Consider the following 26,450-nt stretch of genomic DNA (forward strand, 5'->3'; position numbering starts at 1 on the left):
TAAGAAAAGAACAGATAGGCTTATTTTCATTTAAAACTGTCCAACCTCGTACCTTACTTTAGGTGCCAGTTTTGAGCATAGCGTTTTTGTAGAATAGCACGAAAATATAAAGTTGTAAATTCAAAATTCATTTTGAGTGTCCTTTTTTAGCAATTTTAAAAGAATCAGAAAGATATCAGAATCAACGGCAATATTAATTTATTATTTACATCTATTTGTCTTAAATATAAATATGTATAGAAATAAATAACAGAATGTACATAAAAGATAATAGGTAATGTACAAAATGAAGCATTAAAGCAATTAGTATTACCTTCTCTTCCCATGATCCGACCCATCCAATCGACTCGCGTTGGTGCTGTGATGGATAAAGGAATATTATCATGCATTATCATCTACACCGACCAACAGTACATATACTGGAGAATTGAAAATATCTGGCGTCAAAATACGCAACATTACAAAGTATTGTGGTAGGGGAGCCCAAAAGGGGATTTTGGGATTTACTCGAGCGCGTCAGATTAAGACAAGGTCGAAGGTTTGCTATTGTTTACTAATGGCAGCAAAATAGATGGGAAGGTAGGTTTTTTTTTTAAATTACCAACATAAAGAATGTTTAACGAATCCAATTTAGACAGCAAAAAACCACGAAGGTTTAAAAAGTGTGTCATTCCGTCTACTTCTTAATACATAATAATAGTGCTTCTATAAACAATTTACATTATAATATATTGCGGTGCTGCGATATCATAACGACCTGTATTATACTATTAACATCTAAAGCGCTCGAGTATTTCTTTGTTTTTTTTTTATTTATATTTTAATTTTGAAAACCTGTACGCGCTCTCCCCACCAGTGAAAGTTGTTACATCATATAACCTTTTTTTTTTCATTTTAGCACCTAATCTTCACAATCCAATAAGTCCCCACGACGCTCGAGTAAATCCCTATTTAGCATCTTGGGCTCCCCTACTATTGTACAGAAAGTGATTATCAGAAAATACAGTTTGATGAAATCTTTATGGCAACTGAGAAGTGAACTGCCAGAGCAGATTTGCGCAGATAAGGAAAGACAATGACGGAAAATAATATACCAGTGACACATAATAATATTATGTAGGTAATTGCGACGCGACTTGTGATTAACTTCTCAACCGTCAATAAGTTTGAATCTTAATGTATCCAGTATATGTGCATGTTTGAGTATCATTCAACTTCTAGTAATTAACATTTTAAAATTATAAACATTAACAAAACAGATTTAGGAGTGATTACAAACAAAAATGTTACAATGAAATTTGATCACTTTGATAACAATTATTTAAAAAATCAAAATAAGAAAACAAATTAGTGAGACGAAAAAACGTGTAGCAGTGAAATAGTATTTTTAAGCTCTTGGGATAGTTTCGTTTTACATTCATTGGAATCTGTAACGTCTCTCCTCATTACCATTTCTATTGCGGGGGCAAGCGGAGAGACAATCGGAGAGTTTCTAAGGAACTGGGGACAATACGAGCGGGGGAACTCTAATGGGCCTGTGATTTACAGCGGTCATAAACTCGTGGCAGGCGACATAGCTTACATAGATAGAGGAAAAGGTGTACGGTGATTAAATATTTGTACAAAAACCACATAAACATAAAATGATCATGCTGCAAATTATGTTTGTATTTTACAAAAAAGAAATGCCAATTGTTATCTAAATTATCTAGAGCAGATCAAACATTAAACAATGATTTTACAAACGTAGAGTAAAAAAATATTATCTGTTAGCAACAAAATTCGTGCATTAGGTATTCTTTCTTTTTCTTTTTTTTCTTTGTTATAAGTTTTGTAGTTAGCAATAAAGATGTTTAAATGAAATGAAAATAAATGAAATTTGGAATAATATCATCAGCGACTAATTTGCCCACATCGAAAAGCTCATGCAATTTAATTTGGAAATTTTGCTCACCATCAGACAAATTATTGCCATACGACTCGCTTTTCTTTTTCGTTGAAGTTGGTTTAGCCATTTTTAGAGGCTTTGCTTCAGGATCTTCATATTCGATAGGCGGAGCACCGATGGCGTTTCTTGCTCCACCGCTGGTCGTTAACAAAGCTACCATAAACCATAAGGCTGTCAGAATCAGTACAGCTTTCAATATTAACGTCCTTCTCCGCAAAAAGAACATACTGTAGTATTTCATTTTATTATTTGATAATTAATTCTTCTAATTTTTCTATAATTTGTTATTTTAGCTATGCATTCATCTATTTCAATATACGAATTACATTTATATTATCGTCTAAGAGATTAATGAAATACATAACTTTTGAGCAAAAATGTTTAGGTATACTATCTATAATAATCACAAATAGGCGACTAGCATCAAATTATGAGATATGTTGAAGTTCAAGAGAGTGATATTGTTAAAGATATGTTCCTAGATATCCGAATCTTTTTCACATGCTTTGGCAATGTCAGAATTCTGGGCTATAATATTGCCTTATCGTGGCCTTGATTAATAACTTTCTTTCTAGTTTTTTGATTCATTGCTAAAACTCCTTATCGTTGAATCTTCTTCCATATCATAAATCCTGTAAATGAAAATAAATGTTAATTAAATGCAAATCCTGTACGCCACGGGGGGGATATCAGTTAATTAATTAAAAAGTATTATTCAGCATAAAGTAGCTAACTTTGCTTTGAACTCAACGGAACACAATACTCTCTAGTTAAACAAAAAATAATAAACAAATCCAAAGCGAAACAACGAGAAAAGCGTTGGACGTAAGTAATAAAGCCTTGATGTTTTTGTTTTAAACCGGGAACATTATTATATAGAGCTATAATAAACCTGTAGGACATTTTTCCCAGAACAAAATATGACGAAGGTAGTTGGAAGCAATCTAAATATATAAAAGGAAAAGGTGACTGACTGACTGACTGACTGATCTATCAACGCACAGCTCAAACTACTGGACGGATCGGGCTGAAATTTGGCATGCAGATAGCTATTATGACGTAGGCATCCGCTAAGAAAGGATTTTTGAAAATTCAACCCCTAAGGCGGGGAAATAGGGGTTTGAAATTTGTGTAGTCCACGCGGACGAGGTCGCGGGCATAAGCTAGTCATTAATAATTTCAAAACGTAAATTACTTGTATTAGCTTTGGAAATATCAGTTAAAAAAATAAAGTTAATAATCTAATTTTAAGGCTATGATAATTCATATTGTAACTAACAATGTCATTCATAATGTAACGAGGTAGATATGCCTCTTTTATCGAGAGTAATGTTTTTATTTCATTTGCCGTGGAGACCCTGGGGCCGTGGAGTCTTAGGGCCTTTGTGCACTCATCCGTATTCGGTTCGTATCCGTAATTCTTCGAAGTGGCCGTCATACAAATACGTACATTCGATGCGTATTTTTTTACGGATCCTTAAAATCACGGATGAGTGCACAAACGCCCTTAGTGCTAAAAAAAATACGAGACATTTCACCGCGGTTATAAGCTTCATCCGGTGACATAAGGGCTCATTTTTTGCGCGAAGGATCAGCCTGGCTATCCAGCGCGGAAATGCAGCCAGTAACGATACTGGCAGCATTTCAACAACAGCAACATTCCACTCGGGCATAATTTGTGCTATAAGAATAGCTTTAAGAAAAAACTTACAATTCAGTAATTTATGTTTTTGACGTAACGTGGTCAGTGGTCACCAAACTCTGGAATCTGAAACAAAGAAACGTGACGTAAATATCTCATCAAATTAGAAACAATCGAAATATTTCCAATTCAAATACTAAGTCCAAAGCCGAGATATCAGCCATAAATTTGATAAAAATCTTCACGGCGTCGAATGAAACGTAAATAACAAGAATCGAAGAGCTGGCTATCTAAGAAGAGGCAGTTTATTTTAAGAAAACGTTTTCTAAAGGTGACGAGATAGGAAAATACATTGCACACCTTTGTAAAATTTTCTAAGAAATTTCAGATACGGCGAAATAAATAAAATGTGAAATTATAAATTTAATGGTGAACACGAAAATAACATAATTACGTCATTGGCAATTAGTTTAAGTTCCCCGTGTGGCCAAACGTTTTCTTTCCAAAAAAAATCTGTTTGGCGAAAAATCGGAAATTATATGACGAGATGATGGTTAACCTCCAATAGTGAAGAGGCACGAGAAGGAGAAAAAGGAAAAGAAAATTTAAATTTTGTAATTTTAAAACGGAGCAGTAATAAACAGAAAATACAAAAATAACAACAGACACACATTCATATCCATTAAAGAAAATGTATAGGGTATATAATTCTACATTTCCGTCCTCGCAAAGGTGTAAACGCTACGGTGCTTAACGACCCCATTAGAATTCCATACGATGTCCGGGACCAGGAGATATATACTACAGACACAACACCGCAAACATATACGATTAAAACTGTTCAGACACGTTTCCAGAAGCTTATTCGATTCCTTCGTGGACCTATAATATGGTAAACGCTTAAAACGTGCTGAATTTTGTAATCTTCTTGACCTTATTTAGATTTTATTTTATTTTATTTTATTTTATAGCTAGCTAAGACGTCTGCTTCCTATTCAGGGCGTCTACGGTTCGTTCTCGACCACTAAATTTTCGGAGTTATGTCCGTTTTAAGCAATTAAATATTGCTTGCTTTAACGGTGATGGGCTGTTTACACCTACCGAGTAGTGAAGCGAGACAGTAAAATGTCACTCGGCCGAGACAGTGCTGTGGTGGCCGTTTATACGTATTTCGAAATTGCGCCGAGCACTCGTAAGTGTTTATACCAACCGAGTACTCGGCCGAGGACACTGACTCGCCACTGTAATCGTTAGGTGTAATCGTACCATAAAGGAAAACATGGTAAGTAAACCAGGGGCCTACCTGGTTCCCTTACGATGTTTTCCTACGGCCTGAGAGTTCCAAATAAAGATGTGTTAAGTCTACCAATCCATATCTGGCTAGTATGGTGAACTTATACCCTTCTTATTCTAAAAGGAGATCTGTGCTCACTAGTGCGCCGGCGATTGGATAAATTTCATTGGCGTTTTTGTAAAAATTAAGCCCATTAGCGACTGTTGACTTCATCAATGGCCCATGAAAAGATCTTTGACATACGCCACTTTAATTTGCTGTTTGTACCTAAATTATTTAAAATTGTAACATTTCAAGTATAAAGTACAAGAACAAAAAAACTGGTTAAAATACTTTTACTAGAAGAACATGAAATTGGTCCCAAGGGAAACCTAATTTAAAATTCATCCGCAACAGAAGTTAATGCGCAATGAAGTTGGTAAACTTCGCTCTCTTGATATTATTGTTGTAAAGTACAGTTCCCACTCTGGCACCGTAGTAGAAGTATATTATTATTATTAATGAAGGGGTAAAGAACCACCCGCGTATCTATCTGCATTACACTGTGACTAACTATCTCATTAAAATAACAACCGAAAGTTTCTCGCGAGCGCGATATTTACAATTCAGAATTCATTGGTTATAAATAACGTAAATTTATAAACTCAGTGCCACTATGTTAGAAAACGCAGCACAATTTCAATCTCCCCTACATCATTTTTTTCACTCTCACTAAGCGTTTATTTTACATTTAGCAATTACAAATCAATAGGTAAAATAACGAAAAGGCTATATAACCAGCTGACTTCAGAGGATCATCGATTATTTTGGCCACGTTGCCAGAAGGGAGAGAGACAAATTTGAAACGACTGTGATTTCTGGCAAAGTGGACAGTAAGAGATCTTGGGGACTTGGCGTTGGTCTGATCAAATATGCACTGCTCTTGACAGCAAGGACCACGTAGCTCTGTATGCTGCAAAAAACCGAGGGAAATGACCCAACATCGTTCACAAAAGGATCCTTGGTTTCCACCAATGGTCATGACCCTCAGTAATGGGGAACATGACGCAGACAGAGAGAATTACAGAAAAAAAATCTAATTTACAGAAACCGAAGTGATCTCTGTTTAATCCTATTATCACACTAAGCTCTTTTATGTAAGTTTTCAACGGGATATTCACATTTTCAATCTTCCTTCCTGACCCCTTCGCCCATTAGTAACTGAAAGGACTTCATTCCGTTCTCCATAACTTATGTCGATGTGGTTATTTGCCTCTATCCCTCAGAGACCTTTTAAGGCTGACTAATATTCTCTGTACGCATCGAACTTTAGATTGAACATAATTATTTTCATAAAGGAATAACTGAAATAATTGAATTCCAGCTGTCCTCGGACCTTTCTTTCGATATTTGAGATTCTGGAAGTCTAATTTTAGATAATACTAGCTCGCGACTTCATCCGCGTAGACTACACAAATTTCAAACCCGTATTTCACCCCCTTAAGGGTTCAATTTTCAAAAATCCTTTCTTCGCGGATGCTTACGTCATAATAGCTGACGCATGCCAAATTTCAGCCCGATCCATCTAGTAGTTTGAGCTGTGCGTTGATAAATCAGTCAGTTAGTCAGTCAGTCACCTTTTCCTTTCATATACCTATTTAGATCATGAGAGTATCAAGGCATGTCTGTTATCCAGTATTATTAATAAAATATATCATACTGAATGACGCCCGCAACTTCGTCCGCGTGGATATAAATTTTTTAATAATCTCACGAGAACTCTTTGATTTTCTAAGATAAAAAGTAGCCTGTGTGTTAACTCAATCCTTGTCAATCCCTTTAATAACTTCATATTATTTCAATTAACCGAAAATTTTACTTCGATTTTTAATTTTGTATTTAGTATATACTACGTTTAGGACAAATGCATTTGTATGCCAGCTTGACGTGGTACAGCTAGACCACAGACCATTGTACTATTATGTAATTACACCTGTATCAGAAAATTAATAAAATTTAATTAAAACAATTTCGATTCTAAATTTCAGCCAAATCGGTTCAGACATTGTTGCGTGAAGGACTAACACACTTTCAAACCTTCATATTATTTATAATATTATTTTAGCGTTTAAACTACCTTGAGTGATTTCCATTCTAAATAATATCTGTCCGGCTTTACTCACGTGTTTAGTCGACGTTAGCCCGACTAGTTTCGAACCCATACGGGCACCCAGTCAAAACCGCGGCACGTGCGTGAACGGACTCCCTTGAAAAAGGACCCAGTATGGGTTCGAAACTAGTCGGGCTAACGTCGACTAAACACGTGAGTAAAGCCGGGACAGATATTATTTAGAATATAATAGGATTAGTATAATTATAATATGTATATATATTATAATAAACTTGTATGAAAAAATATTATTATATACATTATTTTCGCACTCTAGGAGCCAATATTATAATAAGTCAAAGCCTACGCACAAAAATATAATTTTACGAACATAAAAAGTCTCAAGTAAAAGCCAAATAATAAAGCGCTTATTACCGCAGAAAATTCGTAAAACGATTTAATAACATGAACGTGTAATATGAGTTCCAGCACTTCAATGGAATATTAAATTACATAATATTTTATAACACATATTAATACATCAGAACACGATGTCGACGCGTAACTCGTGTAGGTAATTAATACAAAAGCAATAAAGTATTCAACAACTTTTGTGAACACGACGAGAAGTTATATTGGACTAAGAGCCAGCGCATGCCAGAGCTTCGTTATTTTATAAAAGCTGAAAGTTTCTCTGCGTATTTTCCGCAACACAAGGAGGAACGATCAGCTACTATGAAGTTTGGATCATGGCGGCTTTGGGAGATAACAGGTAATAAAGGTGTAAAAAATCTTACGTCAAAGTACAAAGTATTATATTTTTAAATATTTTCTTCGAAATAGTATTAAAATCACGTCATACACAGTATCGTGGTAACCCCCTGCCAGACGCCCTTAAACTTTAATAAATTGTTAAACCTGTTATCTCCCAAGACACCATGATCCAAACTTAATAGTAGTTGATCGTTCCTTCCTGTGTTGTGTTGGGGACGATACTCAGAGAAACTATCAGCTTTTATAAAATAACGAAGGTCTGGCACGCGTTGGCTCTCTCTCTATAAAGTTATAAAAGCATTGTTTTTGCCGCAAGCGCGTCTCGCGGGTGTTTTACAGGTTTTAATATATTATTACGCTAATATATTATTAAAAACCAGCTAAAGAGTTGTCGAGCAACTCGATTAATTATGATGTCAGAGCGACACTTAGCTTGGCAAAATATTTACATTACTCTCCGCTTAGGCAGCTCCGTGCGAATGTTACAATTAAAAGTTTTAAACAGCTCTTAATAGGTTAAATATTTAACTACTTAAAAGTTCTATCATACGCTTCAACTCAAACTCCACCCTCTAAATCTACTGGTAAACGTTGACTTATAATAAATAATTCACATTTGCTTTTGTACTATGGTTTTGGTTTATTAAACTTATTTTTGGGTAGGTCTAACTTCGAGAAAGAGTTCAGCCGTTGAATCCTAATCTGCTGGGCGGTTCAGGAAGCTTCGAGATGTCTTCTTGTCCAAAATTCTACCTCAGGTTAATTATAAATGCGACCCTGACCTTATTATAAAATATGCGAAAGTGTGTTGGTTTGTTGGTTTGTCCTTCAATCACGTCGAAACGGTGCAACGGATTTTTTGCATAAGGACCTGGAAAGTGACGTAGGCTACTTTTTATCACGGAAAATCAAAGAGTTCCCACGGGATTTTCAAAAACCTAAAACCACGCGGGCGAAGCCGCGGGCATCAGCTAGTGTTACATAAATCTATGATTCGTGATAATTTCCACCATGAACCCAACAATGTACAAATGATCTCATTGCCCGCCCGTACCTACCTGGTTCAGCTAATGTTGCCCATATATCAGCGCGCCCGTAGAATCCCCGGTAATTGGCCGTGCGGGTCGGAATCGTGTAATTCCATTAGTTCACTACCTAAGAGCTATCGATTTTCCGACTGGTAAGCCGATTAATTTATCTAATTGTCAACTGTATTTAGTTTGTACTTACATTAGTGGCTTTCCATTCGCTTATTGCTTACGTGGGTACTAAACGATCAAGAATGAAGATTAATTTCTTATTAATTTCTTTTATTGAAAATGTTAATATGCTAATCTATTTATTGAACAAATCCCGCGTGGAATGCAAGTGTCAACGGTGCCAAGTACCTACCTTAGCTGTATTTTTGCACTAATTACTCAAAATTTATTTCTTGTAGCTTCACAGCTTCTGTCACTCATGCTACGTCTTGGACTCTGATTCCGATTATAATTTGAAAAAACAAATTTGCGTAGATATCATCATCATCATCATCAACCAATAGACGTCCACTGCTGGACATAGGTCTCTTGTAGAAACTTCCACACGCCACGGTCTTGTGCCGCCTGGATCCAGCGGCTCCCTGCGACTCGTCTGATGTCGTCCGTCCACCTAGTGGACGCGGTCTTCAACGCTGCGTCTTCTGGTGCGAGGTCGCCATTCCAGCACCTTGGGACCCCAACGTCTATCAGCTGTACGAACTATGTGCTCTGCCCATTGCCACTTCAGCTTCGCAACCCGTTGAGCTATGTCGGTTACTCTAGTTCTCCTACGGATCTCCTCATAGATATAAGTCAAATAAAATTAAGCAGTTGCAATAGATATTGATAATAGGTATTGAAGTACTCTTATAGTTCATCAATATTATTATAACTATTACTATCGATATCAACTGTTTTTAGTTTGACTAATATCTACACAATTTTAACCATTATCTTGAGCTTTTTGGTTGAATGGTCAGCTTCATAATCCCACTTACCATCTTCTTTATCTGAGCCAGCTATCGAACATAAAACATTTTCAAAATCCCGCACACCGAGGCGTAGAGACTGAGCTAGTGCGCACCACGTTAAATTTCCGTACGCTTTTCTCCCGCAAAATCTGTGAACTATAGAACTAGGTACATAGAAGCATGCGCACTGCGGAATTCATTCCTCTCCGGATATGAGTTGACTTTAATTCAAATTGATTTTAAAACGCACCGCAACTCGTCGCGCCGCAGTGCGCGCTCTCTCAATATTTTCAAAATTTTGGCTCACCGAGACGTAGGAGACCTATCGAATATTTTCAAAACTCCGCTCACCGAGGCGTAAGAGATTGTAAGCCATAAGTTGTACCTACGTAACCTTAGCCGATAGATTATATTATATCGCACATGCAACCTAGAATGCGAACTGCAAGGCAAACGCAACGATATAAATGTTCCATTAGATGGAGCGCTTCATAGTAACATCATGTTCCAACGAAAATCGGGGTCCGCACTCCTGGGAATCGTAATACGCTGTCCAAGCCATTATTAATATAGGTAGGTACTTTTAGTACCTATAGTCTCTTCTAACTCGAAGATTGTGTGTTACAATCACAAGTTGACACGCAATCTTTGAAAGTCCTGGTTGTACCGACCTTAGGTCAGAAGCTCTAGGAGAAGAAGAAGAGAAGCGTGGGAAAAAGAAGAAAAGAAGAAGATAGAAGTTTAGGAGGTCAGCACGAAGTAATGCTTACGCAGTTCCGTGCTCACCTTGGTAGACATGGGGAGGTTATTTTAGTCCGTGCGAGTCGGACACACCTTGCCCGCAGGCAGAAGTCCGTAGGGATGTTTTCCTCCGCCGAAAAAAAAGTCTCTTCTAACTTATCTATGCTGAAACGAACTGTATTAAAAATGGATTGCGATTGACAAGAGTGCGGAATGGATTGCGATTGACCGATGTTCGTTGGAACATGTTGTTGCTATGAAGCGCCCCACCTAGTGCAAAATGTATATCGCTGGCAACACGAAAGGGCAGTGACCGCCCTCCTGCCCGCCTCCTCTCCCCCGACAATTCTGCTAATGACATTTGTGAGGTATTAAACCCGACGCTGCATCGAGCAAACGCAATGCCCTTTTTCCCCAAGTCATTTTTGCGCCACTCCGGTGTTCTCCGGTGTCTTTTTTTTAAATGGATAGAAGAGAGAAGAGACAGGTTTTTCGTTTGGCTACCACAATATTTTGAAGGAATATGGTTCTTTATCTTGAAAATGCAATAAAATGCAAATTATAAGTACCAAGAGTAAATAAATATCAGGGTTACTAATTGGAACCTTTGTTTATCGAAACCTGCCTCGTTGGTCTTGGTTAGAATGTCTAACTGCGAATAATGAGGGTTCCATTCCCAGGTCAGGTCAAAATAAATAGTGAGGTATTGGTTTATTTTTGTTAAGAAGTTCTCAATACAATAGCTTAGATTTAGGAAGTTGGCGGACTTCATCTCAGAGAGCATTATAAAATCGACGGTCCTGCGTCTAATCTCTCTCATGGTCGTGTCAAATTTCCATCTCATCGGGCTATGAGAGTGAAGGAATAAAGCACCTTTATTTTTTATAATTTTTATACCTACACTTCAAGGAAATTTCTAAATAATTTATAGACATAATTATCAAGAATTGCGGCCCGGCAGGAATCGAACCCGCGTATTCTGGGATCGCGCCCGACGTTCTGAGCACTAAACTACGGTTCGCTCACTGCCAGTGACGAAACTTGTGATAATATGTATGTTCACTCAGTACTGAAGCGACTGTTCATGCCATCTAGTAGCGACACTTTGCAGCTATCGAAACTGTGCACCTTTGTTTGCGCACAGACTTGTAATCTATAATATCTACCACACAATGGCTAACCTCTGTGGAGATTGACCACGCTGACCGAAATTCGGTCGGAAGGGCATAATTATTATCAAAAACATGAGTCTAGGAACATTAGTGACTCTCAATTTGTCGTAGAAATGTCAAAAAGAATTATTAATGAAGCAGAACAATCTATAAAATTGATTTCATCAATCATCTTAATGGATGGTATAAGACAATTATACGGTCATTAACTGTGCATAATAGATCGATAAGCAACCGAGTTATCTCACTTGTGTTGAACTATTGTATTGAATGGCGCGAATGCACGCCACTAATTGTAATTAACTGGTGCTTAATCTCCAATTGAAATGAGTAGCATTATTGACAGACAAGCAGATTCCCACAACCTTATATGCGCTGATTTAATTATTACTCATCATCATCATCAACTCATCGCTGCCTCACTACCTACTGAGCACGGGTCGCCTCTAAGAATGAGAATGGTTCAGCGGGGTGATTCGCTGACTCAGTTTCTAACACTGAATGATATACACCGAACTCATTTTTTAATCCGTTGAAGGTGTTCTACAAAAAAATATTTTAATATCACCCAGTGAAGCAGCTATGTAGAACCAACCAACCTCGGTAGCTATCATTTAGTGTTAGACACTGAGTTAGCGAATCACCTAGCAGGCCATAATCTGCCACGCTGGCCCAGTGCGGACCGAAAGACTTCAGACACCCTTGGGAACGTTATTTTATTTTATTCATTTATTTGCAATCAACAGCGATACATACAATATAATTTTACATAATAACAGACTGAAAATAAGGCCAAATAGGATTACAATTTTTTTTTTACAGATTACTTAAATAGTTATTAATTATAAATTTATAACAGTAGGTACGTTTGATAATTTAAACAAGCTTTACAATATAATAATATGAAAATATAAAAGTCAATTAACTAGTAAAAATACCTAGTAGGTGATTCACAACATATTTCATATTTCAATTTTTTATTTATTTTAATTAAATATAACATATTTCAATTTCAATTGAAAATTGAAATTGAAATATCAATTATTGAAATCAGTGCGCAGAATTTATTATTATGTAAATATCAGCGATGATATTGTAACTGATGGATCGAATTCCTAATCCACAAAAGGTCAGATTCATTATTTTAATAGCATTATTGGCTTCCGGTAGGTTGTAATAGACTATAATAACATTGTGTATCAATCACTATCGGGTTATCTCACTAGTGAATTGAATAGCGTGAATGTATGCCATGACAAATTACCAACCGATTAATTTGCAATTGAAATATCCACTCTCATTCATACGGGCACAATTTGATCAAACAACAATACTGAAGTGTTGAAGGGTAGCCAACCCACATTTATTGTGTTCAAAGAAATTGAATTCACACAATAAGCTTAGGAGATGTAGCCTTGAAAGTAAGTACCTACCTAGTACAATTGTTTAGTAGAAACAAAGCTTCTGTTGAATTTTGAATAAACAAAGGTGACACAAATAAATTTCATAGAAATAAATGGGTACGATTCAAGAATCATTCTTGATATTTCAAATAACACAAAATATCAAGGCAACACATAAAATAGGCTTAAGTAAGATATTATTTGCTTAGATACCTATTGTAGAAAACATTCCAATATAAAGTATAAAACTGTCGGAGAAAATATAGGTAGGTAGTAATCCAACGAAAATTCATTGTTATACAAAAACCATGTCAAACATTTACCACTTTTTAAGAGCGTTGTGCAAAATATAACGATTTTTAATAGTAAGTAATTTAAATTATCCAGGACAATAAAACAAGACAAAACAGGACGTGAGACGGAATATGACATCCTGGCTGAAAAGTCAGTGATTCAATATGCCGCAAAGTGCCGCGCCGAGGCAGTACGACTGCAGCGCTGCGGCGACGCTGCTTAGTAAATCCTTATAAATAAAAACAGCAGCAGCGCATCAGTCATTGATCGAAATAATAATATGGATTTACAAAGCAGCGCGACCACAGCGCTGCAGTCGCCCGCCTCCACGCGGTACTTTGTGGCTGTCGCTGTAGGCGCCTTTAGAGCTGATGGCTGCAGTGTCAAAAGTTTAAGTTATGATCATAATATATTATGATGATGAAGTAATATGATCGCCAACTAGAGGCGCGATATTAGAGGCATCAAAAGAAGGCGAAGAAGAATAATAGTTATAATTTTAGCTTACACCTAAATTTATATTATAAAAAGATACTCTAGAGCTTTTTTAAAAACGTCAAGCGTGCAAACTACTGTCCTTGACACCAGCATTATTGAGGACAGTAGGTACTCGTACGAGCATTATTGTTTTCTAAATCCAGTGTTTACCGCCTCGTTATTTCCCAAGAAATTAAGTGTCATACCCAGACAATACATTTTGTTTTAAAAGCAGATAACCCTGTCAAGTAAACACACCACTTTAAAATATTTTCCTCTTTCTCATATTAAAAAGCACATTTATTTCAAATCACTTCTGTTGCATCATTTTTCGTATACAAATTTTATTATTTCCTATTTTAAGTTTAAGTAAGTGCCTTCATTTATATCTAACTACATCACACAAGTACCTACTTGTCCTTCACACGCAGCACGCACTTCTAACAAGTCTGCCAATCTGCACTTGTCCTGCGTGGTGGACTATCGCTTAAGCCCTTTTCATTCTGGGAGGAGACCAGTGCTCATTAGTGTAACAGCGATGGGTTGATGAGACAATTTAGGACATTGACAAAGAAGTTTACATCATGTCTTCAAATAAAATGGGTATCTGAAGTCAGTCGTAAACTTCCTAGTGACAATTGGTGGCTAGATGCCAGTTGCAATAAACTGAAATTATTACGTCGCTATGCGTCGCTAATAAAATTCCTGAGAGCGGGTGATGACAAGGCTTTATTGCTTTCTTTACTGCACTTTCATTTGTGCAACTTCATATTATCAAAACCTCGAATAATGAAAAATGGTTGAGCTTTATTAGTCTTGAAGTCTAAATTATGTAAGAACAGACCAAACCATAGAGCAGAATGTCTATCTAGTAATCTGCTCTATGGACCAAACACTTTTTGTATCACGACTAGTTGTTTCGCCTTGTGGCTTAATAAGGATGATGTCTACTAGTCAAATCAGCGACTTTTTATCAAACGTCAAAACGCTTGCTTATTAAGGGAGCTTGTATGAAATACCTTATAGATCTATGTGAAATACATATAACATATTCTTTTTTTAAAAAAAAGGAAAAAAACATGTTATAAGTATTTCATTGCTATTGCGCTGGAACCATCTCTCATTAACATCCAAATGACGTCATTTTGACGTCAGCCGAAATAAAAATATACCATCTATGTTTGTTTCTTAGTTTATTGGTTTGTTAGGTTGTCCTTCAATCACGTCGCAATGTTGATTGCGACTTTGTTTTACATTATAATTTAGAGGGAAGATGCAGCCATACTCTGAAATATATTTTCGCTCTGTAAAAAAGGATATAAAACAAAATACGCACCTCTGTAGAAATAAGGGGAAACATTTGTAAGTACTACGTATATTTATGTTAAATTAAGTTAAAACATGAACCAGAAAAAAATACCTACTCCAGATATTTCTCGTGTATTTCGAGCCAATTGCACCACGCACAATGTAATTGGACGACAAGAAAATTGGAAACAGGAACATCTAATAACACAGCTTTTCTTTCAAACATAATAATATTACTAGTGGTAAGTCTTGTTTGCAGTAGGTACATCATCATCATCATCATGATCAACGCCGGCTCACTACAGAGAACGGGTCTCCTCTCAGAGTGAGAAGGGTTTTGGCCATAGTCTACCACGCGGGCCATGTGCGGATTGGTAGACTTCACACACTTTTGAGAACATTATGGAGAACTCCCCGCAGGTTTCCTCACGATGTTTTCCTTCACCGTTAAAGCGAGTGATATTTTAATTAATTAAAACGCACATAACGCCGAAAAATTAGAGGTGCGTGCCCGAGATCGAACCCCCGAAGGCTATCACAGCTTCAGTACATATTAGATTGAAAACCCATAATTATTACGAGTATTATAATGGATAAATGTTGAGAAAGTACTCGCCATATTACCTATACCTGATACCTAAATAAACTGTCTCTAATGTTAAATTGTTTTAGAATTTTCACACTCCTAATCTTATTTATTTACGCCCAAAGTTGTCATAAATTTAGTGTTAAGATACAAATATTTCGAGGCTCGTAACTCTAAAATCAATATTTTTTCAATGTTTTATGTATTATCTATAAACCTAGATAATAGCAAGACAAACCGACATAACACTTAGTTTTGAGCGTACAATGGCGCTGATTCTGTTGTTTGTCGCTAAACTAAATATAGAGTATCTGTATCCTTTTCTTTTTAATATTGCTAAAAAAGGACGGAACATGATTTTTACAAAAAGAATTTCTCGAAATTCTCGAAATTTTAGTGCACGCTACAAACGATACGCTTGCGCCTGGCAGCTAAAGTCACGAGGTTTGACGGCCCTAAATTAAACTTAAAACTGTCAAACTATGCCTGTCCCTTTCATATTATATTATTAAGAAGGGGATGCGAATGCTCTATAATTTTGTTGTGCCCAGAATCAGTACCATTATCAAATAATGTAGTATAATCACCCTCCTACGTTTGTATGAAGAAAGCACCGAACTGCGCCCTCTTAAGGACTAAAATCGATGGCTTGATGATGATGATGATGAATGTATTTCAGTCAGCTTGCAGAGCTAATTGATCCAACATTAATTGTAACTGAGCTAGCAGCTAAAGCAATGTTTTTGAAATCAAAATGCTTTGAACATGATGTCATAACATTGTGAGTTTGTGGGTGACCGATCAATTGACAAAAAACAAATGACAAAGTTTCATTTCCCAAACAAATTTTGGCAAAATTATGAATCGTTTTATGATCGTTATAAAACTTATGTTTCTACAAATAATTCACTTGATAAAACAAATTACCAGACAAATTGTTATTTCATAAAATATCATTTGACAAACAATTTGATTTCTTTAATCGTGTTAATTAGTAAAACAACATATCGCACTTTTTTTTTGATAAAATGAATTGTTTGATAAAATGAACTGTTTGATAAATACTTTAAGAATTCATCAAATTTTTTATATGTCGACCGGGCCGACGGAAGAGACCGCATACTATAATGGGGGGTCTCTTTTCTCCCCCCCGCTCCCACCATCAAGAGCGAGCGAAGCCAGCTCGGGACTTGGGGCACTCCGACTCGGAACGGTTAGGTTAGAAGAGGATGGCGGGGTCTGAGACCCCGCCATCCCCTTCGTGGGTTATTTCTTTTTTTCGCACCCAGAAAAAAGGAGCCCCATGATATTATTGCTGCGTTGCATAGGGGTTTGCATATGTATGCAAAACAGACTTTTTGTGTTTTTGTTAATTAGTTATTTTATCTTCTATTATTTTGTAAAATCGCGAATTTGCAAAAAACAAATTATTTGGTGAAATAATAAATTTTTAAATGATATTTTAACATTCAGGAAATTTGCAAAGTAAAGCATTTGTGAATAGAATATTTGTCAAATGATCTTTTGTAAAATGATATGTTTGCGGTATACGACGTTTGTGATTTGATTAGTTTTTCAAAAGTTTTTGGTGAACTGATAATTTGTCATACGTTTTTTGTCATTCATTAGTGAACCGAGTTTGTGAGGTCATACACATCAAAACTGTAGAGTTGATTACTACTTTTTTTTAGGGCCAATTTTTCAATCGTCAATTGATATTATTTAACTGGAGAGTAAGTTTGACTATTGACAGTTTTAATATGAGACATACCTACCTATTATCAGACATACATACGTACATATTTGATTCCAAAATTCTTCAAATAATCATCTATTAATATAGAACAGTTGATAACACTATGGCCATCCTTCTCTATGGGTGGCCCCAGGGTTGTGGATTTGGGGCGTGGACCCGATGACGACATGTGGCGTCGGTCGAGATTCAGGAGCCACTTAGCTAGCAAGCGGTACCTAATCTACCCTCACTTGCGATTATTTTTTATCAACCCGAAACTTTCAAAGTTCTAAACGATACCTGACTATTAGCTATTATATTGATCTGCCGCTAGATTTAAATTATTGATACAACTAAATACTAAAACTAAACGAAATTATAATAATAATCTGAAGTCTTAACGATGAGGATTGATTCAGTATAAGTTCTGCATACTTCCAATCCTCCATCGTACATTCTATTCACGGATTTTGCTATTCACATAGCAAAATCCGCCTTCGTATTTTATTTAAAAATATGTGACCATACTATGAAAGAGAGTTTGTTGTACATACTTAACTTGAATAGGTAGTTGTCATCCTTATTGCGGGAGTCATAAAGTTTAAGTTCCTATAAAATTATGTTAACCACGGTCCAGAGGTTTTTATGAAAACATACTGTCACAATTTATACGGCTCGCGGTTTGGCTGTAGTCTTCAGTAGTGTAGTTTTCATTTAAAAATAAGTACCTACTGTTATTTTATACTTACGTTATTAAAACCTAGATGTTGCTGCGGATGCCAATATTTTGACATCCGCAGATGCGGATGCAGATGCGGCTTATTAGAAGTTCAAATCCGGGGATGCAAATGTCTGAATAAATGCGAATTTATATTATGCGATATTCGCATCTGCATCCGCAAATGCGAATATCCGTAACACCCATATTGGGTACCCTTGTACACTTTTTGATTGGTCAATTAGCGAACGATGATATCAACTAGCAAATACGTGCGAGACACGCGCCATTTTGGCCCCGCCTACTTTCTTTGCAGGTCGTTACTTGTTGCAAATATGAATCCGCATTAATATATGCGGGTGTGGATGTCTGAATTGATGCGAATGTTCCGCATTAGCGCACGCAGGTGCGAATATCAATAACACCCCTGATTTATACTCTTTACAATTCGCAGAATTACTTTCAACACAATACTATTTACTGGTGAGGTGGTCCTCTCACCAAAAGGTAACGTTTGTACGCCGTACATCAGGTCATTATTTCGGTGAGATCGCATTTAATTTTTAGCCTCAATAGCTCAACCGGTAAAGGAGTGGACTGAAAACCAAAAGGTCGACGGTTCAAACCCCGCCCGTTGCACTATTGTCGTACCTTCTGCTAGTACAAGCCTGACGCTTAGTTGGAGAGGAAAGCGGAATATTAGTCATTTAACATGGCTAATAGGTACCTATACTTAAAAAAAAAAAAAAAAAAATTTTGCGTAGTACTTAAGCGACACACCAATACGCCACCGATTTTTTTAAGTTATAGACTAGCGCTTGGCTGCAATGAGACCAGTGATGATGCAGCCTAAGATGGAGCGCGCTTGCCTAGAAGATGCCTATTCACTCTTGACTTGAAGGTACCTACCCATATTATAATTGGAGGGGAAAACTGATGCTGGAATGGTGTTCCAAATCTTAGCACTTCGAATTAGAAATGAGGAGGCAAATCGCTTGGTACGTATCCGTGGAATTTCGTAGGAAGCCGGCGCGGGCGATGGGTTGACGTAAGGTACACCGTAATGTTACCTGTGGCCCTACCGCGGTTGTTTGACAGCTACAATGTCACGATCGCAATCATCTCTGATTGGTTAATGCTCGCTCACTATTGGCCACAATGCATTGTTGCTCATTGTTGCAACAAGAATCGCACAAATTCAGCCAATCAGAACAATTGAGATTGTAATAATGATTGATGCAGGTTTTAGACAATCGCTCCGCTGGTGTAGCATGCAAGAAAAGACACCGCAAAGTGCAGATTTCCATTACATACTTTTAGCCGCGTTTTTAACAAAAGTCTATGCCAAATGAAGCTACAATCGAAAATTCATTGGCAACACTTTGGTTCCTTGTATTAAAAACCGGCCAAGTGCGAATCAGACTCGCGCACTGAGGGTTCCGTAGTACAATCGTATGAGTTTAGAAAAAATCATATTAGAAACCTCAATATTATTTTTGAAGACCTATCCATAGATACGCCACACGTAGGGTTTGATGAAAAAAAAAATTTGAGTTTCAGTTCTAAGTATGGGGAACCCCAAAACTTATTGTTTTTTTCTATTTTTGTGTAAAAATCTTAATGCGGTTCACAGAATACATCTACTTACCGAGTTTCAACAGTATAGCTCTTATAGTTTCGGAAAAAAGTGGCTGTGACATTACATCCAGACAAACAGACAGACATGACGAATCTATAAGGGTTCCGTTTTTTGCCATTCGGCTACGGAACCCTAAAAATCATTCACGCACTCAGTGTCACATTCTACCACAAGCCGTCGATTTTGCGCTCGTGTATGTCAAGCCTTTATAAAGCAAACAAAGTTAATAAAAAACACATACCTTTGCGTTAGTTGAAACTTGTTTACACTCAGAACCCCTATTTAGGTATTAAAACATGAACAGAATGTGGCCGTAATTGCGAGCAATGTATGCAATTAACTTAAAAAAATCCATTAAGAACCTTAACTGCGTTGCTGGCACGAATACACCTTTTATGAGATCATCTTCAATGGAGAACGGACAATAAAGTCCTTGAGTGGTAAATCCACTTCCTTACTGACGTAATTTTAATAGAAGTATCTGCACAAAAACTTAAAGGAAATTCAAAGTGAAAAAGTTTTAACAATGATCATGATACACGTAAGGCATTCGCAGTTATATTTAGGTAAATAATATAATGTCCTCCTGACATGTTAGCTAATCTCTGAGGAGACTGAGAAGATAAGCTACTAAGTAATCCATTAAAAGCATTTATTTTAATCAATGCTAATTCGTGATTAATTGAAGATGTAACCTTCACCACTGAACACTTTGCGCCCGCATATAACGACTGTGGGTTAGAGTCGTGAACTTCCATCAACTAAGTTACGAATCGGCGTACCAAGTTCATTGGGAAGATAAGCTACAAATACTTTGGTTAACCTTACAACCGAAACGATTAATCAATCTATCTCTAATCTGTCGAAGTTATTTAGCTACGTTGTTATTGGTCAAAAAAGATCATACAATTTTTGACAAAATATAATAATATGTAAATTATCCTACTACGACCTCTAGCATTGTTTTCTTCCCATTGTGTCACACCCAGAGTAAAGTGTGACTTGTTGGGAATTCTAATGGATAAAAAGGTTGCAGCTCGTAACAGTGTGATCGTATATGGGAACAAATCGATGAAATCAACGAGTTACACTGTGACACGATTGAGTCAATCACTCAATCGTGTTATTATTTTTAGTATTTTTAGGGCCTGTTTCACAACCTCCAGATAAGCTTTATCTAACGAATAAATTTGACGTTATGACAGTTTTTGTATTGAAAATCCGTCAAAGTGTCATATTTATCCGATAGATAAAGTATGTCTGGCGATTGTGAAACAGACCCTTATTATAGTATTTTATATTTTGTGTATTATAGTATTTTTATTGATATTTTTATTGCTCTACCTTTTAGATCTTTGGACAGACATAAAATGAACATAGCCTCAAAAGGTACCCTGGGCACTTGGTTTAGACAAAGGCAGGGCCAGGGGTAGCAGCTAGTATAAACAATGTGTTTAGTTTACTGCAGTTTCCGAGGTCACTCCCAGCGTGACGGATGTTTTTTATTAACTGCTAAAACATTGAATTGATAGCGCTTTTCCTGACAGCTGCATCCGCGCCAGTGTAATATAAAACACCGTTTGTAATAAACGAAATATATTCGGCTGTAATATAAAAGATAAAACCCAGAGTTTGGATATTAAAATAAAACTAGGTACCTATAGGACGCGACAGGTCGAGATGGCAATCGGGGTATGAGGCGGGAGGACGCCCGCACACCCGCACGTCACCCGAGCTCGCCCGCACCGAGTAAGCGCGGTGGCTGTGTGATGTGTGTGGCGTTCCCTCCCCGATTGCCATCTCGACCTGTCGTGTACGACACAGTACGGTGGTACAGAGTCGTAATGCATCATTATTAATAGTTTCCATCCATCATCAAGATCAACCCATCGCCGGCTGAGTACAGAACATGGGTCTCCTCTCCATGAGAAGATCCATGTTCTGAGACCCATGAAGAGTGAGAATGGTTTTGGCTATCGACTACCACGCTGGCCAAGTGCGGATTGACAGACTTCACACACCTCCGAAAACATTATGGAGAACTCTCAGGCATGCAGTTTTCCTTCACCGAAAGTGAATTCATAGTTTACTAAGTACATTTTTCGGTGTTTGTGTTTTAATTAAACTACTCTACCTATGCTCTTGTAGAACTAACATAAAGTTTTAGTATAAAATGTATTATTACCTATCAACTTTACAAATTGTTCTCATACCCAAGGGAATGAAAAACTTTTGTACTTAAACGTTTTCCCACTAACAGAAGGGCCTACAATTTTCCCGGCTAATTTAATTCTCTCTCAACAGAGCCACTAACGAAATTAACCGTTTAACGTTAAACGGAACGCCTCAACCTACAATCCAGTAAATGCGAATACAAGCACTATAAAAACAAGACCAACAACACAAGCATGGCCACATGAGACACTTAAAGCCGGGTCCAGACGAGTGTAACGTGTAAAGGTATGATTCCGAACCACGCTGCACGCAGCGCTGCTGCTTGCAGCGTGGTTCGGAATCATACCTTAATGTAATCCACCGTGTAATGTAACACGAATTCTACGTGTGGATGGCACTACAAACATTTAATGTAACGCTCGCGACGACGCTCGGGCTGATCCTTTGGCTGTCGGTTTTTGCGTGAACACAAAGGCACTCGCAGTGCTCGTTTGGATAATAATAATAGATTCGCGTACACAATTCGCTTTGAGTTCGTGTGCCATCCACAGTGTTGACGCTAAATTACAAGTAATCTTACATTACACGTTACACGCGTCTGGACCCGTCATAAAGCAGGTTTCTTCAGTCGTGTAGCATGTATCGTATCTGATACTGTATCAACCTGCAAGTAGGTATGGCTCGTCCACGGTCACCACGTGTCCAGCTAAGAGCTACGTGTTGCCGTCCACGCGCACACTGCGAGCCGCCTTTGGTGTTCGCAGTAATACCGCCACTCAGCGGGTCACTGCGAACTTACTGCGCTCCACGCGCGAGCGGCTCGCAGCGGGCTCGTGCCTACCGTCTCAGATACGTTACATGCTACACGGCTAGGTGAGTGAGTACCCTGCTTTCAGTAAGGTCACAATGGCGCCGATTCTGTTGTCTTTCTCTAAACTAAATTTAGAGTATCCGCATCCCTTTTCTTTTAATATTGCTATTAAAGGACAGAACATGAATTTTACATTTAAAGAGTTTAAATTTTAGTGCACACTAACAAAAAAGAATAGGCTTGCGACTGGCAGCTAAAATCACGAGATTTGTCAGCTCTAAATTAAATTTAAAACTGTCAAACTGTGTCTATCCATTTCATATTACATTAGTAAGAAGAGGATGTAAATACTCTAAAATTTTGTCGTCCTCAGTATCAGTACCAGGATCGACTTTTTACTCCAAAACTTTTTATCAAAAGAAGACTCCTTTCCTCGTATACTCTCCACAACGAATTTTTGAAAAAAACTTTTCCGCCACATCTACAATTTTACTGGTTAATTTAATTCTCACGAAGTCAAACATTTAACATAAAACGGAATGCTTCTAATCTACCTGCAATCCAGTTAATCCGAATACAAACATAGTAAAAACAACAGCAGTAACACAAGCTGACCACAACGGTTCAGTGCGGACCGTTGCAAGAGACACGTTTTATGGGAATGCCACAGTATCGACTTTTTGTTCCAAAAGTTTTTGCCTTGTCACCCTTTACTCATTCCTATGCTATGACTGCGACGAAACAAGATAAAATAACAATAATTTGGATAATGTTTACGTTGCAATTCTGTAGATAACAAATTCATGATATTGAGAGTCGATATAAATGAAGTAACATGTTTTATCAAATTATATTATGACATTTTTATCCATGATATTGATGACAATATAATATTATGGTCGTTATTACAAAATATATTGTCTCATTCCCAATAATGATAAATATAGCATTGCTATGCGCAGGTGATATAAATGCTCTCTTATTTATGCAAAAACTTGTAGTTCAAAATATGTAGACCGCCAAGATTTTCATATAAAATAGGGTGTACAACACCCAGTAGTGTACAACTTTTTGTCGCACAGCATGTCTTAAGTGTGACCATACTTAAGCACATACGAGTTAATACAGTTGTCCAGAGTTTTTTCTCATTGTGAAATAGTACCATCACGATACGAGTAGGTATTTAGTAGAAAACGTGTAGGTATTTGTTACGGGAATATTTCCTAGGTTTCCGCAAATAGTAACAAATTGCCACCAAATGGCATCAAAAATTAGTTACAATGTTACGATTATTTGTAGAGTTACGATTTTCTTATTTTTGTATTTAGGTAAAACAGTATTTTTTTATAATATAAAATAAAAAGTTGACTGACTGACTGACTGATCTATCAACGCACAACTCAAACTACTGGACGGATCGGGCTGAAATTTAGCAAGCATATTTTGACGTAGACATCCGCTAACAAAGAATTTTTGAAAATGCAAACTCTAGGGGGTAAAAAAGGGGTTTGAAATTTTTGAAGTCAACGCGCACATAAGCTAGTGTAGCATAAAAGTTAACAATTAAGAAAACCTTGAAATCATAATTTTTGCAACAAAATTATCAATCTTTCATCGTTACGACTATTAATTCTTAAAAGTCGTTATTCTTTTCATAGCTCTAATCAAAAATTACATTTTTATAATAATAAGTCCACAAAGAATATAATCCTTCAAATCTATAATTTCTATATTTCATTCTTCAGAATTACCCATACATATGTCACATATTTGTTGCCCCAATTGAAATCTTCATGCAAGAGAGAAAGTGATCCAACAATAACTTGAACCATCCGACATAACGCATCAAACAAAATTTAGAAGTCATAAAATGATATTCGAACAATATTGTGCTCATATAAAATGATAGTATAAACGCCGTCATCCTGTCTAAGGCCGACAACCTTGCAGTGTTCCAACATTATTTTATCTAGCTCCACAGTATTATTTTTATTCGTTCAAAGGCTGAAATAAATAAAACGCGTAGATTGGATGCAACGGAAACTGCAAGGCAGGTCGATGTCACACTGAGCGCGCGCGATTGAGTGAGGCTGAGGGCGACGACAGCGGTAGTCGAGGCGGGAGCAGTAACTGGAGCGCGAGCGGTGTGATGATACAATTATTACACATTCATGCTGATATTTTGGACAACAGCGGGGGCGGAAGGCAGCGCAGCACCATAAGCCAGCTGACTCTCGCCCCTGTCACCATAAAAGGATTTAATACACTCACTGTGCTCGGTCTGTACTGACCCTAAAGTCGTAATACATGAAGCTTTGTTACACTGCAGAGCTCAAGAGCGCGGTCCAAACGTGTGCTTCACAGTATAAAGAGTGCATTTTCATAAGTTTCTTGTATTAAAACTTCTAGGAGTCGCGTTTGACATGGATCCGTTGCGCGTTGTGTGTGTTTCACGCTTAAATATGGCCTCGTTTACGACGTGGATAGATCACAAAGTTTTAATTTATTGATAATGTTTAATAATAATTATTATTATATTATGTATCTACTTCATATTTATAGTAAAACGAACTAAATTTTACATTTAAGTACGTTTTGAATGACGTTTATTTCATAGAGATAAGCTTTCGTAACTACATTTAGGGGTTAAATTTTCAAAAATCCTTTCTTAACGGATATTTACGTCATAATAGCTATCTGCATGCCAAATTTCAGCCCGATCCATCCAATAGTTTGAGCTGTGATAGATCAGTCAGTCAGTCAGTCAGTCAGTCAGCTTTTCCTTTTATATATTATATAGATGATGCTCCCAACTTCGTCCACCTGGATTTAGGTTTTTAACAATCCCGTGGGAAATCTTTGATTTTCTGGGATAATAAGTAGCAGATGTCATACTCCAGTTCTTTAACTATATTATTATGAATCGACTCCATTGCGGCTTGATTGAAGGACCAACCAGAAACAAACTACTTACTTTCGCGTTCATAATATTAGCACGCATGTTTTAACTGTGGTAGGAGCTTTTTCCAATCAGAAGAACAATTAATACCCAAAAAGACCTTTGAAATGGCACTTAAACGTAAAATAATAGAGACGAAATAAACTTTTGCGTTTTCCATTTAAAATTACCGGTTTAACAAAAGTGTTCGCGTCAGGCATTTAATAGATAGCAATTGGGACCGAAAAGGATTTATCGGGCGCGTACCATTGAATTTATCTCGAAACCAAATCGTGCCCATTAGGTTCAACACTATCGTTAATAACGGTCAAAGTAATGATTCGAGACTCCCAGAGTTGGAGTCCTCGCTCGCCCAACCCAACCTTGTTGGGGTCAATTGATTGAATCTGAGCCCCAATAGCCCAACTTTACTCGCAATGATTAAATTCATTCTGAAAAGAAAAGAAAAATTTAAAGCTTGGATACACACATTTACGGTTTTAAATGAGTACCAAAGTAAAGCTTATTTCAACTACGGGATATAAATTATATTATAAAATTGGTACGAAAAGAAAAGAGTGAATAAATTACTGAAAAAATGTGATGAGGCCACCATTCAAATTAACATTAATTTGTTTTTAGGGTTTCGTACCTCAAAAGGAAAAACGGAACCCTTATAGGATCACTTTGTTGTCTGTCTGTCTGTCCGTCTGTCT

General features: G+C 37.0%; 1 protein-coding gene and 1 long non-coding RNA gene across 6 annotated transcripts in view; both read right to left on the minus strand.

Annotated features, from left to right (window-relative positions):
- The window catches only part of LOC138403373 (uncharacterized), a 606,611-nt gene extending 590,282 nt beyond the window's left edge, over nucleotides 1-16,329 (minus strand). Inside the window, exon 1 of the long non-coding RNA XR_011237637.1 lies at nucleotides 16,306-16,329. This is a non-coding gene — a long non-coding RNA (uncharacterized lncRNA). The remainder of the gene's footprint in view (nucleotides 1-16,305) is intronic.
- Pgant9 (polypeptide N-acetylgalactosaminyltransferase 9) overlaps nucleotides 1-26,450 on the minus strand; it is a 194,613-nt gene that overhangs the window by 9,613 nt on the left and 158,550 nt on the right. For 4 of the 5 annotated variants that reach the window (XM_069503625.1, XM_069503627.1, XM_034975936.2 and 1 more), the window contains 3 exons: nucleotides 3,660-3,716; nucleotides 1,955-2,580; nucleotides 314-358 (listed from right to left, as the gene is read on the minus strand). In XM_069503625.1, the coding sequence (XP_069359726.1) occupies nucleotides 314-358; nucleotides 1,955-2,189 (280 nt within the window). In that variant the 5' untranslated portion in view covers nucleotides 2,190-2,580; nucleotides 3,660-3,716. The remainder of the gene's footprint in view (nucleotides 1-313; nucleotides 359-1,954; nucleotides 2,581-3,659; nucleotides 3,717-26,450) is intronic. The other variant, XM_069503626.1, reaches the window with a different exon arrangement.

This window comes from Maniola hyperantus, chromosome 15, assembly GCF_902806685.2.
Source record: "Maniola hyperantus chromosome 15, iAphHyp1.2, whole genome shotgun sequence".
NCBI lineage: Eukaryota > Metazoa > Arthropoda > Insecta > Lepidoptera > Nymphalidae > Maniola > Maniola hyperantus.